Consider the following 15,653-nt stretch of genomic DNA (forward strand, 5'->3'; position numbering starts at 1 on the left):
CTGGCTGAGGATCTAAATCTCTTTTATGCCCGTTTTGACAGGGAGAACACCGACCCTGTCCTGTCCCCTCTCCCCTCAACCGACCCTGCTCCGGTCCTGAGCACTCATGAGCTGAGGCGTGTGTTCCGGAGCATTAACACCAGGAAGGCGGCCGGGCCAGATGGAGTGCTGGGCCGGGTGCTAAAAGACTGTGCTGCGGACCTGGCGGACGTCTTCACCTCTATATATAACACCTCGTTGTCCTGTTCACTGGTACCATCCTGTTTCAAAGCAGCAACCATCGTTCCCATCCCAAAACAGTCAAATGTCACATGTCTGAACGATTTCAGACCTGTGGCACTCACCCCCATTCCCGCCAAATGCCTGGAGAGACTGGTCATTAAACACATCAGAGCTGCTTTTCCACCATCCCTGGACTCGCACCAGTTTGCATACAGGGAGAACCGGTCAACCGAGGATGCGATCGCCACAGTGCTGCACACATTACTGAAGCACTTGGAACACAGGAACACCTATGCACGGCTCCTCTTTGTAGACTACAGCTCGGCTTTTAATACCATCCGGCCATACAAACTCCGTCCCAAACTCCACCAACTGGGACTCAACTCCTCTCTGTGCAACTGGATTGTGGACTTCCTCACTAACCGTAGACAGAGTGTCAGAGTGGGTAAGAACACCTCTTCCACCCTTGTGGTCAACCCTCTGCTATACACTCTCTTCACCCATGACTGTATTTCCTCCTGCGCGTCCAATCTCATTGTTAAGTTTGCAGATGACACTACAGTGCTCGGACTTATATCCAACAATGATGAGACAAACTATAGGACAGAGGTGCAACAACTAGAGTCATGGTGCCACGACAATAACTTGGTCTTAAACACCAAAAAGACCAAGAAGATCATTGTAGATTTCCGGAAGAGGGGTCATAACAACCATCTGCCTCTCTTCATTGGCAGTGAGGCGGTGGAGAGGGTGAGCAGTTTTAAATTCTTGGGGGTAACTGTGACCGAGGACCTGTCCTGGGGCAACCATATCACCTCAGTTGTACGGAAGGCCCAACAGCGCCTCTACTACCTGAGGAGACTGCGGAGCGCACACATTCCCAGATCTCTGATGTTGAACTTCTACAACTGTGCCATCAGCAGCGTTCTGACGTATGGATTTCTAGTGTGGTTCCCCAGCTGCACCAAGGCCGATCAGCAAGCACTCCAGCGGGTGGTGAAAGAAGCTGGCAGAATTATTGGAACAAGTCTGCCAGAGATCAGTAATATCTTCCCCACTCGCTGTCTGAGGAGGGTGCACAGTATCCTGCGGGACCAACATCACCCTGCGCGCCACCTTTTCCATCTGCTGCCCTCAGGGAGAAGGTACAGGTCTATACAGGCCAGAACATCCAGACTGGCCAACAGCCTGTATCCACAGGCTGTGAGGCTCCTGAACTCTCTGCCCCCCTCTCACGGACAATAACCATATCCAACTTCTTAATAGCAATGAACTGGTCTGCATTGGTGCATCATATCTTTATTCTCTTCCCCCTCCTGCCCCCCCCCCCCCTCTTTCTTAAATAGATAACTATCATATCTGATATCATATCTCACAGTACAATAATATTGAATGGGTTGCATTGTTGTATTTTGTCATGTTTCTCAGGTCTTTGTCTGAATTTCTACGAACATTATTGCTAAGGATTGTCTTATTGCATTGGAGTCACACTGGGTTAAATATGTACACTTGGGTTTTAAGGGGTATTTATTATTTTCTTCTTTTTTTTTTTTTTTTTTTTTGGGTTGTATGGAAGCCCCAAACGCAATTTCATTGTTCTTGACAATGACAATAAATAAATAAATACTAAATACTAAAATAGACAGAGATTAATAACAGATATGATTCAATGCAGAGAGGTCTGTTAACACATAGTGAGTGAGAAAGGTGACTCAGAGACACTCAACCTATTATAAGCAATCATTTTAGCATGTGCACCCTCTAAAGCTTTTGATGACTCCTGGTATCAATCACAGGACTCGTTGAAGGACCACACGCCCTGTGGATGAAATGATTATGTCTAATTCTGTTCCACACCACTGTGTGATCTAAAACTGATGGGCTCAAATGTTTTTCTTCTCTGAGGATTAATGAGTGGTGCTCATCTAGGCTTCTGAAGAGAAAACCACTAATCTAGCAAGCTACTGTTACCTATGGGCAACATGTTTGTAGGCTTCCAGTAAAGCTGCAAATATGTGGATGAAGAGCCGACGTCAGGCCCAGAGTTCCTGTTCGATGTTAGTCACCATTTACAGTCTCACTATGAATATGGAAAAAAGAAGATACATTTTTCAGATGGTGATTTACTTGGAAGCAGCCTCATCCTACAGTGACCAGTCGTTACTATTTGCCAACAAACTGACACCAAAGAGATTTCCGGCACATATGTATGTAGAAGTGAAACGAAAACGGTAATTAGTGAAACATACTGGCATACATATACTAACTTTTATTATGGATTAGTCAGCCAACTGGTCTCAAGCCCAGTGTATTGTATTTACCAACCATCGAAAGAAACAGTATTTACTGAAAGCCTGTTTCCATCCACACACAAGCAGAGAAGGGACAGGCCTCCATTTCACCCAAACAATTGATCAATGACGTCAGCACACTTCTCGGCTTCTGTCAGTGGGGTGAGCTGAGATTGAACTCGGGAAAGTGTTGATGCTGACACGAAGGCTCCGAAAAGCTCCTGAGAGCAGCGCTGGCATGAGGAACGCGGAACAATGTGCCTCTTCAGCACTTTCTGCCTGGACTCCTTTTTCTGTTTGTCGGAACACGTGGAGCTTAGAACCACAATGCCACAGATCATGTGTGCTTGCGAAGATGACTCACCCGCTCTGCAAATACAGACATTTATTCATTTTCAAATAAATCAAATCAAACTGTGTGAATATTTTAAAGTCGGTAACCTTTATGGGAGACGCGGTCTCCCATAAAGGTTACGGTCTGGACTGTGGGCCGGTCGCTAGTCTATAACTGGACAACCAATCGCAGTCAAGTTCACACCTACAGGAATGACCGAGTAACCACATCTATGGCTGCGGGAGGAAGCTGGAGCGTCAGGAAACTGCACGAAAGCCCGGATGATGGATTCGCACTCAGACACGTGTATAAGTTACACGTTAACGTCAAAGCTACTTCTGGGTTATCAGTGTTATTCGTAACTTACGGTTAAACTACAAACACGGTCTTCCTCGCGAGTTAACTGAGCGCTAACGTTACATTTAACGGTGAACGACAAAGTGTGCCATCTTCAAATAGACCAGCTTCGGCATCGCTGACGTCGACGTCATCAAACCCCCTGTTGTGCTTTACGCTACAAGCAAGCGTGAGTGCAACAAGGAGGGCAGCCCGAGGGCAACTTTTCCGGTGAAACGTCACAAAAATAGCCTTTGGTGTTGCTCGAAAATGCGGCAGATAACGACGGAAAGAGCCGAACAAGATTATCAGCGGACGTCGAAAGAAAACGACACCGGTGAGACGACCGTAACCGGCATGGAAGGACAGGCCGTCCCCGATCCTAAACAGGAACCGGGCGACAACAACGACAGCAGGAAAGCGGAGACCAGCGGAGTGAGTGGCCGCGATGCGGCGGAGGAGCACGGAGACGCCCCGTCCCCCGTCCCCGACCAAGAAACCGCTCCGCGTACCGAAAAGTCGGCTGTTGGCGAAAGGGCCCCGAACCTCGAACTGTGTGAAGCCGCGAAAAGTCCCGCACAGGGCAGCTTGGCAAGTAGCACCGATTTCGCACAAGAGGGCTCCCGGGTGCTGAAACAAGAACAAAGAGAGGGGGGGAACGCGTCCGCCTCGCCGCCTGCTGACCACACAAAGACCGCGGACAAGCCTGAGCACGGCATCAAGAGACGGGCCAGCACGGAGCTCACCTCGTCGGACGGAGAGCCGCTCAGCCGGATGGATTCAGAAGACAGGTTTGTTGGACTGAGCGGTGGCCTTATCTTACAGCACCATGCCAAGTTCACAGCTTTGAAGCAGTTTGTTTACAGGTGAAAAATGTTCGCTTCCGCCGGGTCATGTAGTTCTTGAACGTCTCTATAGGACACGCTGGTCTGTATTTAGTCCACTGTAGCGTGTAGTGTGGGGGGAGTGTTGGCTCACAGCAATGCTCGTTACACAAATATGATGTAGTCTCATGCTAATACTAAAGTACAGCTGACCTACATGTCTTTGTTCACCCCCCCGGGGGGGAACCATACCCTCACACGTGCCATCTACCTATGTGATCAATAAACCAGGATAAATTAGCCAAATAGGAGCAGATGTTTCATGAAGGTCACAGTCTGGGATCATTCTCGGTTGATAAGTCTTCTTTCTTTCTTGGATTTGTGAAATAAGCGTTTTATAAGCAGATGGACAGAAAACTCGCACACACTGGTTGTTGCAGATTTTTGGCATACAAGGATGCTTTCATGGAAACTTCTTGCAGCTGTTTTGTAAAAGCCTTCCAGAAGTAGTAACTGAGTATGGATGTATAACCAAGAGGCAGCTGCAGACAGTCGTTGTTTGTCGTGTAGGATTTGTGAGTCATTTTCTACATGTGGGTTTTTGTTGTTCTTTGTTAGTTGGGTTCTTGCTAATCATACATCCATTCTCTGTAAACTATACAGTTTCTTCCTTGTTGTGTCGAAAATATGATGACCACAACTGTAAAGCATGGAGAGTGAGGACCTTTTATAATGCTGAACTTTTTGGATGTGTAGGCTCTCGCCACAAACGATTGTTGATAGCATGCTTGAGTGTCGCTAGCTCCTAAAAATAAGATGCCCACTCTGTTTGCATGAATCAGCCTCCCTCCCAACAACACTCTTAATCAGCTTCTCTCTGCATCGTGTTGTTTTACTTTGGAACATGTCATTTCCTGTCAGCTCAGTTCTCTTCAGTTTTTATAAAGGCATAAACACAGATGACATCAGGTCTGAAAGTGGGACTGCCAACCGCCCTGTGGTTAGTGTTAGCAGTGAAACGTATGGAGGCAGTAAGAGACAGGTCTGCAGGGTTAGCCCGGGGTAAACGCGTCTCACGTGAAGTCTTTATTTGTGTGACACATTTTGACTAAAGTGGAAAAATAGACACCACCAACAGTTTTACACCAGCGGGTCCAATCAGTGGACAACACTCACGCAAAGAAGATGATGTAATTCATAATTTCCAAAAAACAAAACCCCAAACTGGCTGCTTTATGATGAAGCCCAGGTTATAGTGGTTGGTTTTACTGGTTAACTGAAGTTACTCTGTCAACTGTTCATCCACCAAACCGAGGTGACTGGTTTCCATCTGTCTTTGTCATGAGGGTCGAGGTTTAAAGAGCTTCGGCAGTTTGAGTTTAGACCTCGGTCTGTTTGTTTTATCAAATACTCGCTGAAAAGTCTACAGTTGTAAAATGGAGTTATCAGCAGGCTGATGTTATCTGACGGTGTTAGCTATGAGTATCAGCATTTCTAACAGCTGATCAATGGAAATGAAAAACTGAAGAAATGTCAGACAAACCTGTTTGTTTCGCTGGAATAAAAAAAGCTCCCTGTAGAGGTTTTACACGTCACGCCGGTGTTGCTCGAGCTGTCGGCCACACTGCGCGTGATAATCACTCATACGTACTTTCACATGGAAATGATCACTGTTTTCTTCTTCCCCTCACAGTGCTGATATTCCGCTGCACATTGTTGTCCAACAATAATCAACGACAGACGTTTTTTTTCCCCATTTTCTTCTTTCTGAAATAGGAAAAATGATCAGTTACGGGCATCAAATCAATACTGTAATTATTAGAAGTTACCGTGGTTTTCAAACATTCAGGTATCTGTTTCAAAGAAGATGTGACCATTTGAGCATTTTACATTTATCATCTTCATCTGCCTCCTCCAGCACTGCTCCCTCCGTCTCCTCTTCATCCTCTTCCTCCTCACCTAAAACCTCACTCCTGAGCTCTAGTTTGGCTTCTACCAAAGGAAAGTCTACATGAACGTATTTAATCTCGATATTGTTGTGATTGGTTATTTTCAGCAGACGTGCGACCCTCCCGTCTCTGGAAAGCTGACAAGAGAAGGCTAAACAACAACATAACGATCCAAGCTACCACACGTCTTAAACGTTTAAGCTCATTTCTCTCTGATCAACAGTTTGATTTAAGTTTATTTGCTATGTGCGAGTCAGCCCACGTGAATATCAGCGAACAGCAGCGCCTGCTGACACAAAACCCCAAACGTCCTCACCGGTGTTAATCAGAAGCTACGCCGACTCAGTGACGGAGCGTAATAAAAATCAGGTGCTGAGCAGTGACCGTGGTCCTCCACGGACTTAGTCACATCCTGACACAAAGTGCTGATGAGCATTCAAACCTTTAGGCTTCACATCTCGTCCAGTGTCATTTGAGGGGTTGTTGATAACATACTGATATAAATTGTGTGCCGTGAAGTCGGGAGAAGGATGGCGTTACACTTCACAGCATCAGTAAGCACACTCGGAGGCCCAGTTAATCCACAAGTCATATTCATAGATCTTAGGGGTATTTACTTTGGCAGTTATTCTGAAGCATTATCCAAGTTATCTTTCATTTCTGCGATCAGCACGAAGGAAAACTGGTTTGTAAAATCATTTAAATGTAGTAAAACTGAGGAACTGTCCTCTAACATGACACAGCCAGGATCACCATCTCAGCCAGTGTTGAATCCCCCGCAGGCATCCTGCCATGGCTCTATTTCTGTATTGATGATGATCTGTGGTTACCTGTGAATTTTTAAGACTTGCGGTCTTCCTCACTTGAAGTAGTCCTTGTGAGAGCCAGGCCGTGCTCCAGTTAGCCAGTTTTTCACTGCACAGTGTGTCTTTATACTGTTTGAGGTCGTGACCTGTGACAGAAAGTAGCAACCAGACCCGTACACGATCAACTGTCACAAAAACAGCTGCCTGAAGGCGCTCAGTCATGAACCTCGTGGACTGGAGCCTGAACAGAGATTGAAAATGTGACGTCATTCAGGGGTAAAACCGCAAAGGATTCTGGGAACTCGTGGCAAGACGTACTAGCGCACGCAGGCTTTCAATTGAAATCAGTCACACAGCGATAAAAAGAAACACAAAAATGTCAAGAAGCTGTTGTATTATTAACTGCAATAGCCGGTCGCATGAGAGCCACGGGAAGCCGACGGGTAAAGAGATCGGTTTTATCGGATTACGTCGTTGAAGAGAAATTGTTCGAGCCATGTTTCCGAAGTAACAAAGACGCGACGGATGGCCTGGATTGCAGCCATTCAAAGATCAAATATAACGTCCCAGAACTCTCCAGCTCACAGGTTAGTCTGCTCCAAGCATTTACACGAAGGTCAGTCTGCTGTTGTAGTTAATGCGTCATTTTCTTAACATAATTGGTGATATAGGTTACAAGCAAGTCTGGCGCTGAACAGAAATTGTCGCGCTATGCTCCTTTGTTTATTGTGCATAAATAGTGAATTGTCCTGACACAATATTGCGTTTCGCTTCTGTTATTATGGTACATTGACAAAAACATATAGTTTTATTCACAGGATAAAACAGTTGTTTTGTATCACTAATTGTCCAGTACGATTACAGCATACAGTATTATTGTCACTGCTACATTTCTGTGATGCTACCAGAAATTATTTCCACTACTAATTAATTACCGTTGAGCTCAAAGGTCCTATTAATAAACGGTTAACGAATGTGTATTTATGAAGACGATTTGTGAGACTGGTAAACTTATGATACGTACGAAGGTCTTTCGTTCTACACGGTGCATTTCAAGGTCCTGCACCCATCCGTCGGTAAACTGTACCTGGGCTTGTTGCAGTGACCTGAAGTTACTAAACTTCATGAGTGTATGCACTCACTCCAAGAACCGTATGATTATAAATCTGAGCGTGGTGAAAGTTGGGCAGCACGCTGACGTATTTTGTCCCTCTGTGTGCTCGTGAGGGTCTGACCCTTTCACTGGTTTGCTTTTTTTCCTCGTATCTTTTCTTTGACTTTTCATCAAGTCTGTCTTTGTACGGACCGGCATTGTTCTCCTTCGTTTTGTACAGAACCTTTTTGGGGGGCAAAGAAAAAGCAAGAATTTATTGGAACCGAAGAATGAACGTTTTGCGGTGCTGCAAATGCTTGCATTTGATGCGGTATTTGGATTGTTCTGTCACGAGTTCCCGGCATGCAATGCACGAAAGTCACGTGGTCTGTCAATCTCTACTGTCTGATGTGGTGTCAGACAGTTTTCCTACACATTAGTATTGGATAGTTTGGATATTGAGATAAATATTCATCGAGTTTTAAGAGTTTTTGTAAATCTTCTGGACTCACGGTCAATTTTCCCTCTAAGCTGCGCGCGTGCGCACTGCTGGCGTCTCTGCGCACAGAAAAAAAATTACCTGAATTGAAATTAAAATTAATATGTCAACAATTCTGTTTTGCAGTGTTAGTCAGTGACTGGCTGCTCCCGTATGGGATCAGAACGATGCCTCCTTATCCCATAGTCCAGCCAATGATGCGATTCACATTCGTGTATATATGCAGCTAATCAACGTGGCTGACTGACAGCGTCCTTATGTGCCGACACCGGTGTTTTAGCAAAGCGGCTGATGTGGAGTGAAGCCACGTTAATGACAACGTGTCCAACCATTGGAGATGTGAGCAGGACAGACGGAACAACTGACGGACAAAGTGTGGACTTTATACCAGTTTGTAAATCGTGTTGATCGGCCACGTAAAACCAGAGTTATGATAAAAATATCTGCAATGTTTGTTTTTCTTCCTGAATACTGTCGTTGTTTATATTTACTGCGGGAAGAAACTGTAAAAACGGCGTTTTATAAGGAAAACGCTCGAAAGCCTGTGAGCCAAAAAACCCACCAGCCTTTCCTATTGGTGGAAAAATGTACCATGTGGGCCAATCAAAAAATGGCAACATGGCATTTAGTTGTTTAGGAAGGGGGGAAGTTTTAGGAGTGACGGCGTGTTTGAGATGTGAGATGTTTGCGACGTTCAGCGTAAATCTTGTGTAGTTAGTGTGTAGTGAGTGTGTAGTGAGTGTGTAGTGTAGTCAGTAGTGTTGTTGTGTGTCAGAACAATGAGGCGCCTGCTGAGTGTTACAGGTGTTACAGCAGTGACACATCTGCTGCTGTCAGGCCTGCAGGTATCAGGCTGTTGTTCTCCTTCATCTCATAGTGGACGGGAATTATTTTTGGAGTGGCACAAATAATCTGTGTGGCATCAGATTTGATGCAGAACAGCTGATTGTTCTGTAAATAGTTTGAAATGTTTGTTTAAAAAACGCCTTGGCTGCATGTTTAGGTAAACAGCTGCAAAACACTTTGTTGTTTGCAAAACTCAGTAACTTTTTTGAAGAAGTAACTATAACTTAGATCATCCAACCACAGGCTCCTAGCACAACCTAGGACTCGAATGAAGTCGAGAGGCGACCGGGCCTTTGCATCCGTGGCACCCAGACTCTGGAATAACCTCCCCGTTCATATTCGCACTGCCGAGTCTATCCAGTCTTTTAAATTACGTCTTAAAACTTATTTTTTTACTTTGGCTTTTGATTCTGTCTAGTTGGCTGTTTTAGCTTGTTGCGTTGTTACCTATTGTTTGTTGTCCTCTTCTATTGTTTGTTTTAACTGTCTCATGTTTTTATTGACTGTGAAGCACTATGGTCAACACTGTTGTTTTTAATATGTGCTATATAAATAAATTTTGATTTGATATAATTAATTGCCCAACATTGGTCATTATTTACTGTATTTGCAGACAGAGTTACAGACTCTCTCCCAGACCACAGCTGTCACCCACAGCTGTCACCCGTGGGGGGTGACAGCTGTGGAGAAGGCTCTGTTCCTAAACTGGTTTTAGTGGTTCATCCTGCACTGACCCCACCCATCAGTTGGGTGACGAGTGAAATAAAATACTTGACATGCATTTATTTTCATTCTGTCAGATCATATTTTGATTTCTCGTCTTTTGTGTGTGTTTCAGTATCAGCTCCACTCTGATGGACATGGAGAGCACAGCGTCCAGCGGTCGCTCCACCCCCGCTATGCTGAACGGTCACACAGGTGGAGTAGCAGGGAGTGGTTCACTGGTGGCAGGGGGCAAATCTCTGAGCTACACCTGCTGCTGGGATCACTGCCAGCTGCTGTTTCCCAGCAGCCCTGACCTGGCTGAGCACATCAGAGCAACACATGTGGATGGACAGAGAGGCGGGGTCAGTGACACGTTACTGTGTGTGTTGGTTTCAGATGGGTGGTTAGAGGCCAGGCGAGCCATCGTAATGTCAAACCAGAGGTTCCAGTCAGAAACAGCAGATGGTGAAAATGGAGTCTGGACTCAAAACGAGGTTCAACAGACCAACATGTGATCTGGAGTTTCAGCTGTGTGCTGGATTCATACGTCAGAGTAGTTTTGATAGACGCGACGTGTTCGAGTTACACTGAGCTGCCTGTAACAACCTTTGGTTAAGCAGTCATGAGCTCTACCAGGCGACCGCCACTGTTCAGAAAATAAAAAGTGCTAATGCCCACAAAGAAAGAGGAAGTGTGAATTTGGTTTGTTTTCAGTGATTTTCTGTCTTCTAACCCACCTCCCTGCATTTAGTAGTGAGGGTGCAGAAAAAGAGAAGAGAACTTCCTCTTAGTATCGTGTAATGTGTGTAATAATGCATAAGTAATGAAGGTACACACAGTATTTATTTAGCACTCGGGTAGACTTTAAGCGACACCGTTTATTTGCCTTCATACCAGCACGTTTCATTCACCCCCGGTGTGAACGTGGGGTTCAGTGTTCACCACCTCCTGAGTAAAACCGGCTGGTTGTGTTTGGACTGATATTTGCTCTATTAAAGCTTTGTGCCAGTCAGTTTGATCCCAAACACAAGGAGAGAAGTAAAACTGGAATAAAGATGTTTGATTGACGTGGAGGTTTGATTTATTCCAGCAGGAAATACGTTTCTGTTGGTCAGAAGAAAGAAGAGGACAACATAAACGAACACAGCCTTAGATGCATTACTGCGGCTCGTCAGCAGTTTGCTGGCTAACCCAAACTAAAATTGTCTTGCTGGGAGCTTCTGGTTTATCGAGGTTACTGATTGGTTGAATCCTGCTAACGTGTTGCTAATGACAGGCATGCACACATTTTTAAATTTGATGACGTTTTTTAATATTCACTTCAGTTCAGTTTTATTTATATAGCACCAAATCACGACGACAGTCGCCTCAAGGTGCTTTATATGGTAGAGCCTGTAGTGAGGGGACGGTCTCGTTATCGCTCGTGTAAACCTGGTCAGACGTCGGCACTAATGCGCGGTGCATGTTAGTGTGCAGCTCTAGCTCTGCCGCAGTAATGTGTCTTTGTGTTTGTGCCCACAGGTGTTTGTGTGTCTGTGGAAGGGCTGCAAAGTCTACAACACGCCATCCACCAGCCAGAGCTGGCTGCAGAGACACATGCTGACCCACAGTGGAGACAAACCTTTTAAGGTGATCGCACACAGCTGACGTCACGCACGTCACCGCGTCTGTTAGTCTGCCTCGCTCGCGCACTCATGTCTGTGTTTCCTCCAGTGTGTAGTCGGGGGCTGCAACGCCACGTTTGCTTCCCAGGGGGGGCTCGCACGCCACGTCCCCACGCACTTCAGCTCCCAGAGCTCGTCCAAAATGTCCAGCCAGAGTAAAGTCAAAGAGGAATCTCCATCCAAGGCCGGCCTCAACAAGAGGAGGAAGCTGAAGAACAAGCACAGGCGCTCGCTCCGTACGTACCGCACACACGCACAGCGTCCCTCCAGGTTCACACGTTAAATGAATTCATCGTTTCGTCTTTCTAGCACGACCTCACGACTTCTTTGACGCTCAGACCATGGACGCCATCCGCCACCGAGCCATCCTTCTCAATCTAGCAACACACATCGAGAGCCTGGGTAATGGACACAGTGTAGTCTTCCACAGCACGGTAATCACACACACACAGACACACACACATAGCAAACACACAAAGTCCTGTGCAGGTGTGATGCCATGTTTTGTGCGTGTTCAGGTAATTGCCAAAAGGAAGGAGGACTCTGGGAAAGTGAAGGTCCTGTTGCACTGGACACCTGAGGACATGTAAGTCCTCCCCAGCTTCAGTTACACAGAACAGGCCAGGCTGAGTGGGGGAACCCACAGTGTTAAACATGCATGTTAGTGTAACCGTGTTGTCGTTCGCGTCAGACTGCCCGACGTGTGGGTGAACGAGAGCGACAGAGTGCAGCAGAAGACCAAGGTGGTTCATCTGTCCAAGCTGCCCTCAGACACGGCTGTCCTCCTGGACCCGAACATCTACAGGTACGCCTGCAAAGATGCTTTTAGATGCTGACAGAAAAAGAAAACAGCTCTGATGTTTTTACCGTTTCTCTTGCAGAATGTTCTTCTGAGCGGCTCGTGGTGACCTCGGCTGTCGCTCCCTCGTCGGTGGGACGTAGAGGGACTTGTTTGTTGTGATTCGTGTAGCCTCCAGTGTTTTCTACATTAGGTGCTGACTTTACTGAGTGTATGTAAGTGTAAGTAACACAACTAGGCTGGAAACTGACAGCTGTAACTGTAGAGAGAAGCAGTCTTTGTAAATACAGGAGATTTGTAATATATTTTTATACTTTGGATTTTACCTGGACTGTAGATAGACGTCTTTTTTCTGCCAGAACATTTTGGATATTTTAAAAGAGGATATGTTCATCGTGCATACACTGACACTGTTCTGTATGATGTCATTAAACTTGTCCAGTGTCCACCTGCTCTGAAGTCTTTACCTCCTAAAAATCTAACATAATAATATATTATGTTAGATTATAATTTGTTTATATAATAATTATAATCTAACATAATATATTATGTTAGATCTGTACCCACATATATGAATGTATGTGTGTATATATGTATATATATATATATATATATATATATATTTATTTATATATATATTTATATATTTATTTATATATTTATTTATATTTATATATATTTATATATATATATTTATATATATTTATTTATATATATATATTATGATGTAATATATTACTAGTATACTATTACTAATATTAGCTATTATCTATATTTTATAATATATATAGATTTTATAATAAAATCTTATTTTATTTAGTATATAATAAAAAAATATAATAATTAGATTAGATATTATTAATTATATATTATGTTAGAGTCATCTGTATGATGACAACCTTCCACTTATCCCTAGATAATCATTCAGGATACTGGCCCCCCAAGGATTAGAGTTTGAACTTGATGAACAATGAGCATTTTAATAATCTACATTATTATTAATGGTAAATGGTAAACGGCCTGTATTTATATAGTGCTTTACTAGTCCCTAAGGACCCCAAAGCGCTTTACATATCCAGTCATCCACCCACTCACACACACATTCACACACTGGTGATGGCAGCTACATTGTAGCCACAGCTGCCCTGGGGCGCACTGACAGAGGCGAGGCTGCCGGACACTGGCGCCACCGGGCCCTCTGACCACCACCAGTAGGCAACGGGTGAAGTGTCTTGCCCAAGGACACAACGACCGAGACTGTCCAAGCCGAGGCTCGAACCGGCAACCTTCCGATTACAAGGCGAACTCCCAACTCTTGAGCCACGATCGCCCCACTAATATTAAATAAATTAATATTAAATAAATTCTAACAACAGCTGATCAAGCTTAAACGTGCTGCTGTTGTTTAGCCCGACCTCCGCTGGTTTCCTGTTTCTGGCGCAGAGAAAAGCCGATCAGCTGATCATTGATCAGTTTCATGATTGAATTAGCAACTTTCTAGCTGAAGTAGTACGGCACAAATCGCGTTCCTTTTCATCTCAACTTTAAAGTTCGACCTCCTCGGCTGTAATTGGTCCAGTCCAGAGTCGATCATGACCAACTGGCCAATCCACCACCTTTCATTTATACCGTTAAAAAGAAAAGAAATAAAACCCCATCGGCCCATAAAAACGAAAACTGACGAGCAAATTCATCCTGAGACTGAGTATGCAAACTCAGGCTCTGTCCCAATTCAGGGTCCGCACGCTTGAAGTACGCATTTTAAGTGCGATTACGTCACCGCCACGCGACGACGGCTGTCCCAATCCGAAGTGTACTTCAAATGCATACTCCAAATGCGCCGTCGATTTCCCCAAATATCAAGCGTGGTCCGGTGCACGCTTCGTGGTCCCATATATCCCACAATTCATAGCGCGGCGGTGGGTGTGGATAATTTTGCCGCAAAATACGGCAGAAGGGAGCAGTCGAAGAGTGAACTGTCAAAATACTGAATATGACGTCACTTATTTACGTGCGAATGTTTAATAATGAAGAACATTAAAACATTGCTGTTGGCCACATGTCGGCAAAGTTGTGTGACATTAGTGATGTTTGTACTTTCAGCGTTAACTTGGTTTTAAAGTATATATATCATAATAATCTGACAATACTATAATATTGGCCATATTTATATTTACATTACCACAGTGGGATGATTTTAGTCTCATGAACAACTAATTGTTATTTACTGACTAATCTTGAAATGACTGCTCAGTACAGAAATGAAGCCCAACAATCATGTTTTACAGTCCCGTGGTCTCTAGTGATGTGACGTTCTGTATCGAGGCTTCGAAGCTTGTGTCGAGTAATTGAGGGAGCGTTTCCGCGATGCGCGTATCGAGGCTTGCATCATTTATGGGAGGAGCTGAAAATGATGACGTCCGAAGCCTCGCTGCCCGGCTGTACCACGTGACTGGTTCATGAAGTGGTTCGAACTTTGCCGCGAGATATGACAGCGATATAAACCCCTCAGACTTTATTCAAAAATGTGGGTGTTTGATGGAGAGTTGCGGTTAGTGAGAGTTTGGAGACAGTTTGGAGGTTTATGAGAGTGAGGAGAGAAAGTCAGGAGAGAATGGAGCCAGCTAAGAAGAGGAGGATGTCCTCCCCTGTGTGGGAACAGTTTGATCTTATTCCTCCCAACAAAGTATGTAAATTTCTACAGAAGATGTATTTTCATAATACTGATGGTGCAATACAATTTATGTTAAGCTGTCTTGACTTTTGTACAAGGTGAAGTGTTTGCTATGTGCCAGGGAGCTGGGCTATAACAACAACACCTCATCCATGCTTAGGCACTACAGAGCTTTGCATGAGAATAAGGGGAACACCGATTGTGGAGCAAGACCAGGTGAGCCATCAAATGCAATGATAATATAGCATGCTGTAATGTTACTAAATGATATAACAATATTATACAACTGTAATAAGTTACGTGTGTGATATTTATATTTGTGCTTTGTTCTCCTGAGGAAAGACAAAGACAATCTCAAATAGATGAAGATCTGGTTAGCATGGTGATTGAGGACTCCCAGCCATTTAGCATTGTGGAGGACAAAGGATTCAAAAGATTTGTTAAATCATTAAATCCTAGCTATGTTCTCCCCACTGAAAAGGTCATAAAAGCAGTGAAAATTTAGTTTTTACAGAATAAAATGTGAACAGGCAGGAGTGTGTAGCTGTCCATACCTCAACGTTACAAAAGCACAACTACTGTCCACACCCCAACCACACCTCACCTCACAG

General features: G+C 44.5%; 1 protein-coding gene across 1 annotated transcript; it reads left to right on the forward strand.

Annotated features, from left to right (window-relative positions):
- The first annotated feature begins 3,036 nt into the window (after positions 1-3,036).
- On the forward strand, positions 3,037-12,814 carry aebp2 (AE binding protein 2). Its single transcript, XM_004573092.6, has 8 exons — positions 3,037-3,974; positions 10,039-10,267; positions 11,427-11,534; positions 11,619-11,805; positions 11,879-12,003; positions 12,088-12,155; positions 12,261-12,374; positions 12,451-12,814. The coding sequence occupies exons 1-8, from the start codon at positions 3,454-3,456 to the stop codon at positions 12,461-12,463; spliced, it is 1,365 nt and encodes a 454-aa protein (XP_004573149.1). The 5' UTR covers positions 3,037-3,453; the 3' UTR covers positions 12,464-12,814.
- Positions 12,815-15,653: the final 2,839 nt, after the last annotated feature.

The sequence above is a fragment of the Maylandia zebra genome, linkage group LG17, assembly GCF_041146795.1.
Source record: "Maylandia zebra isolate NMK-2024a linkage group LG17, Mzebra_GT3a, whole genome shotgun sequence".
Lineage (NCBI taxonomy): Eukaryota > Metazoa > Chordata > Actinopteri > Cichliformes > Cichlidae > Maylandia > Maylandia zebra.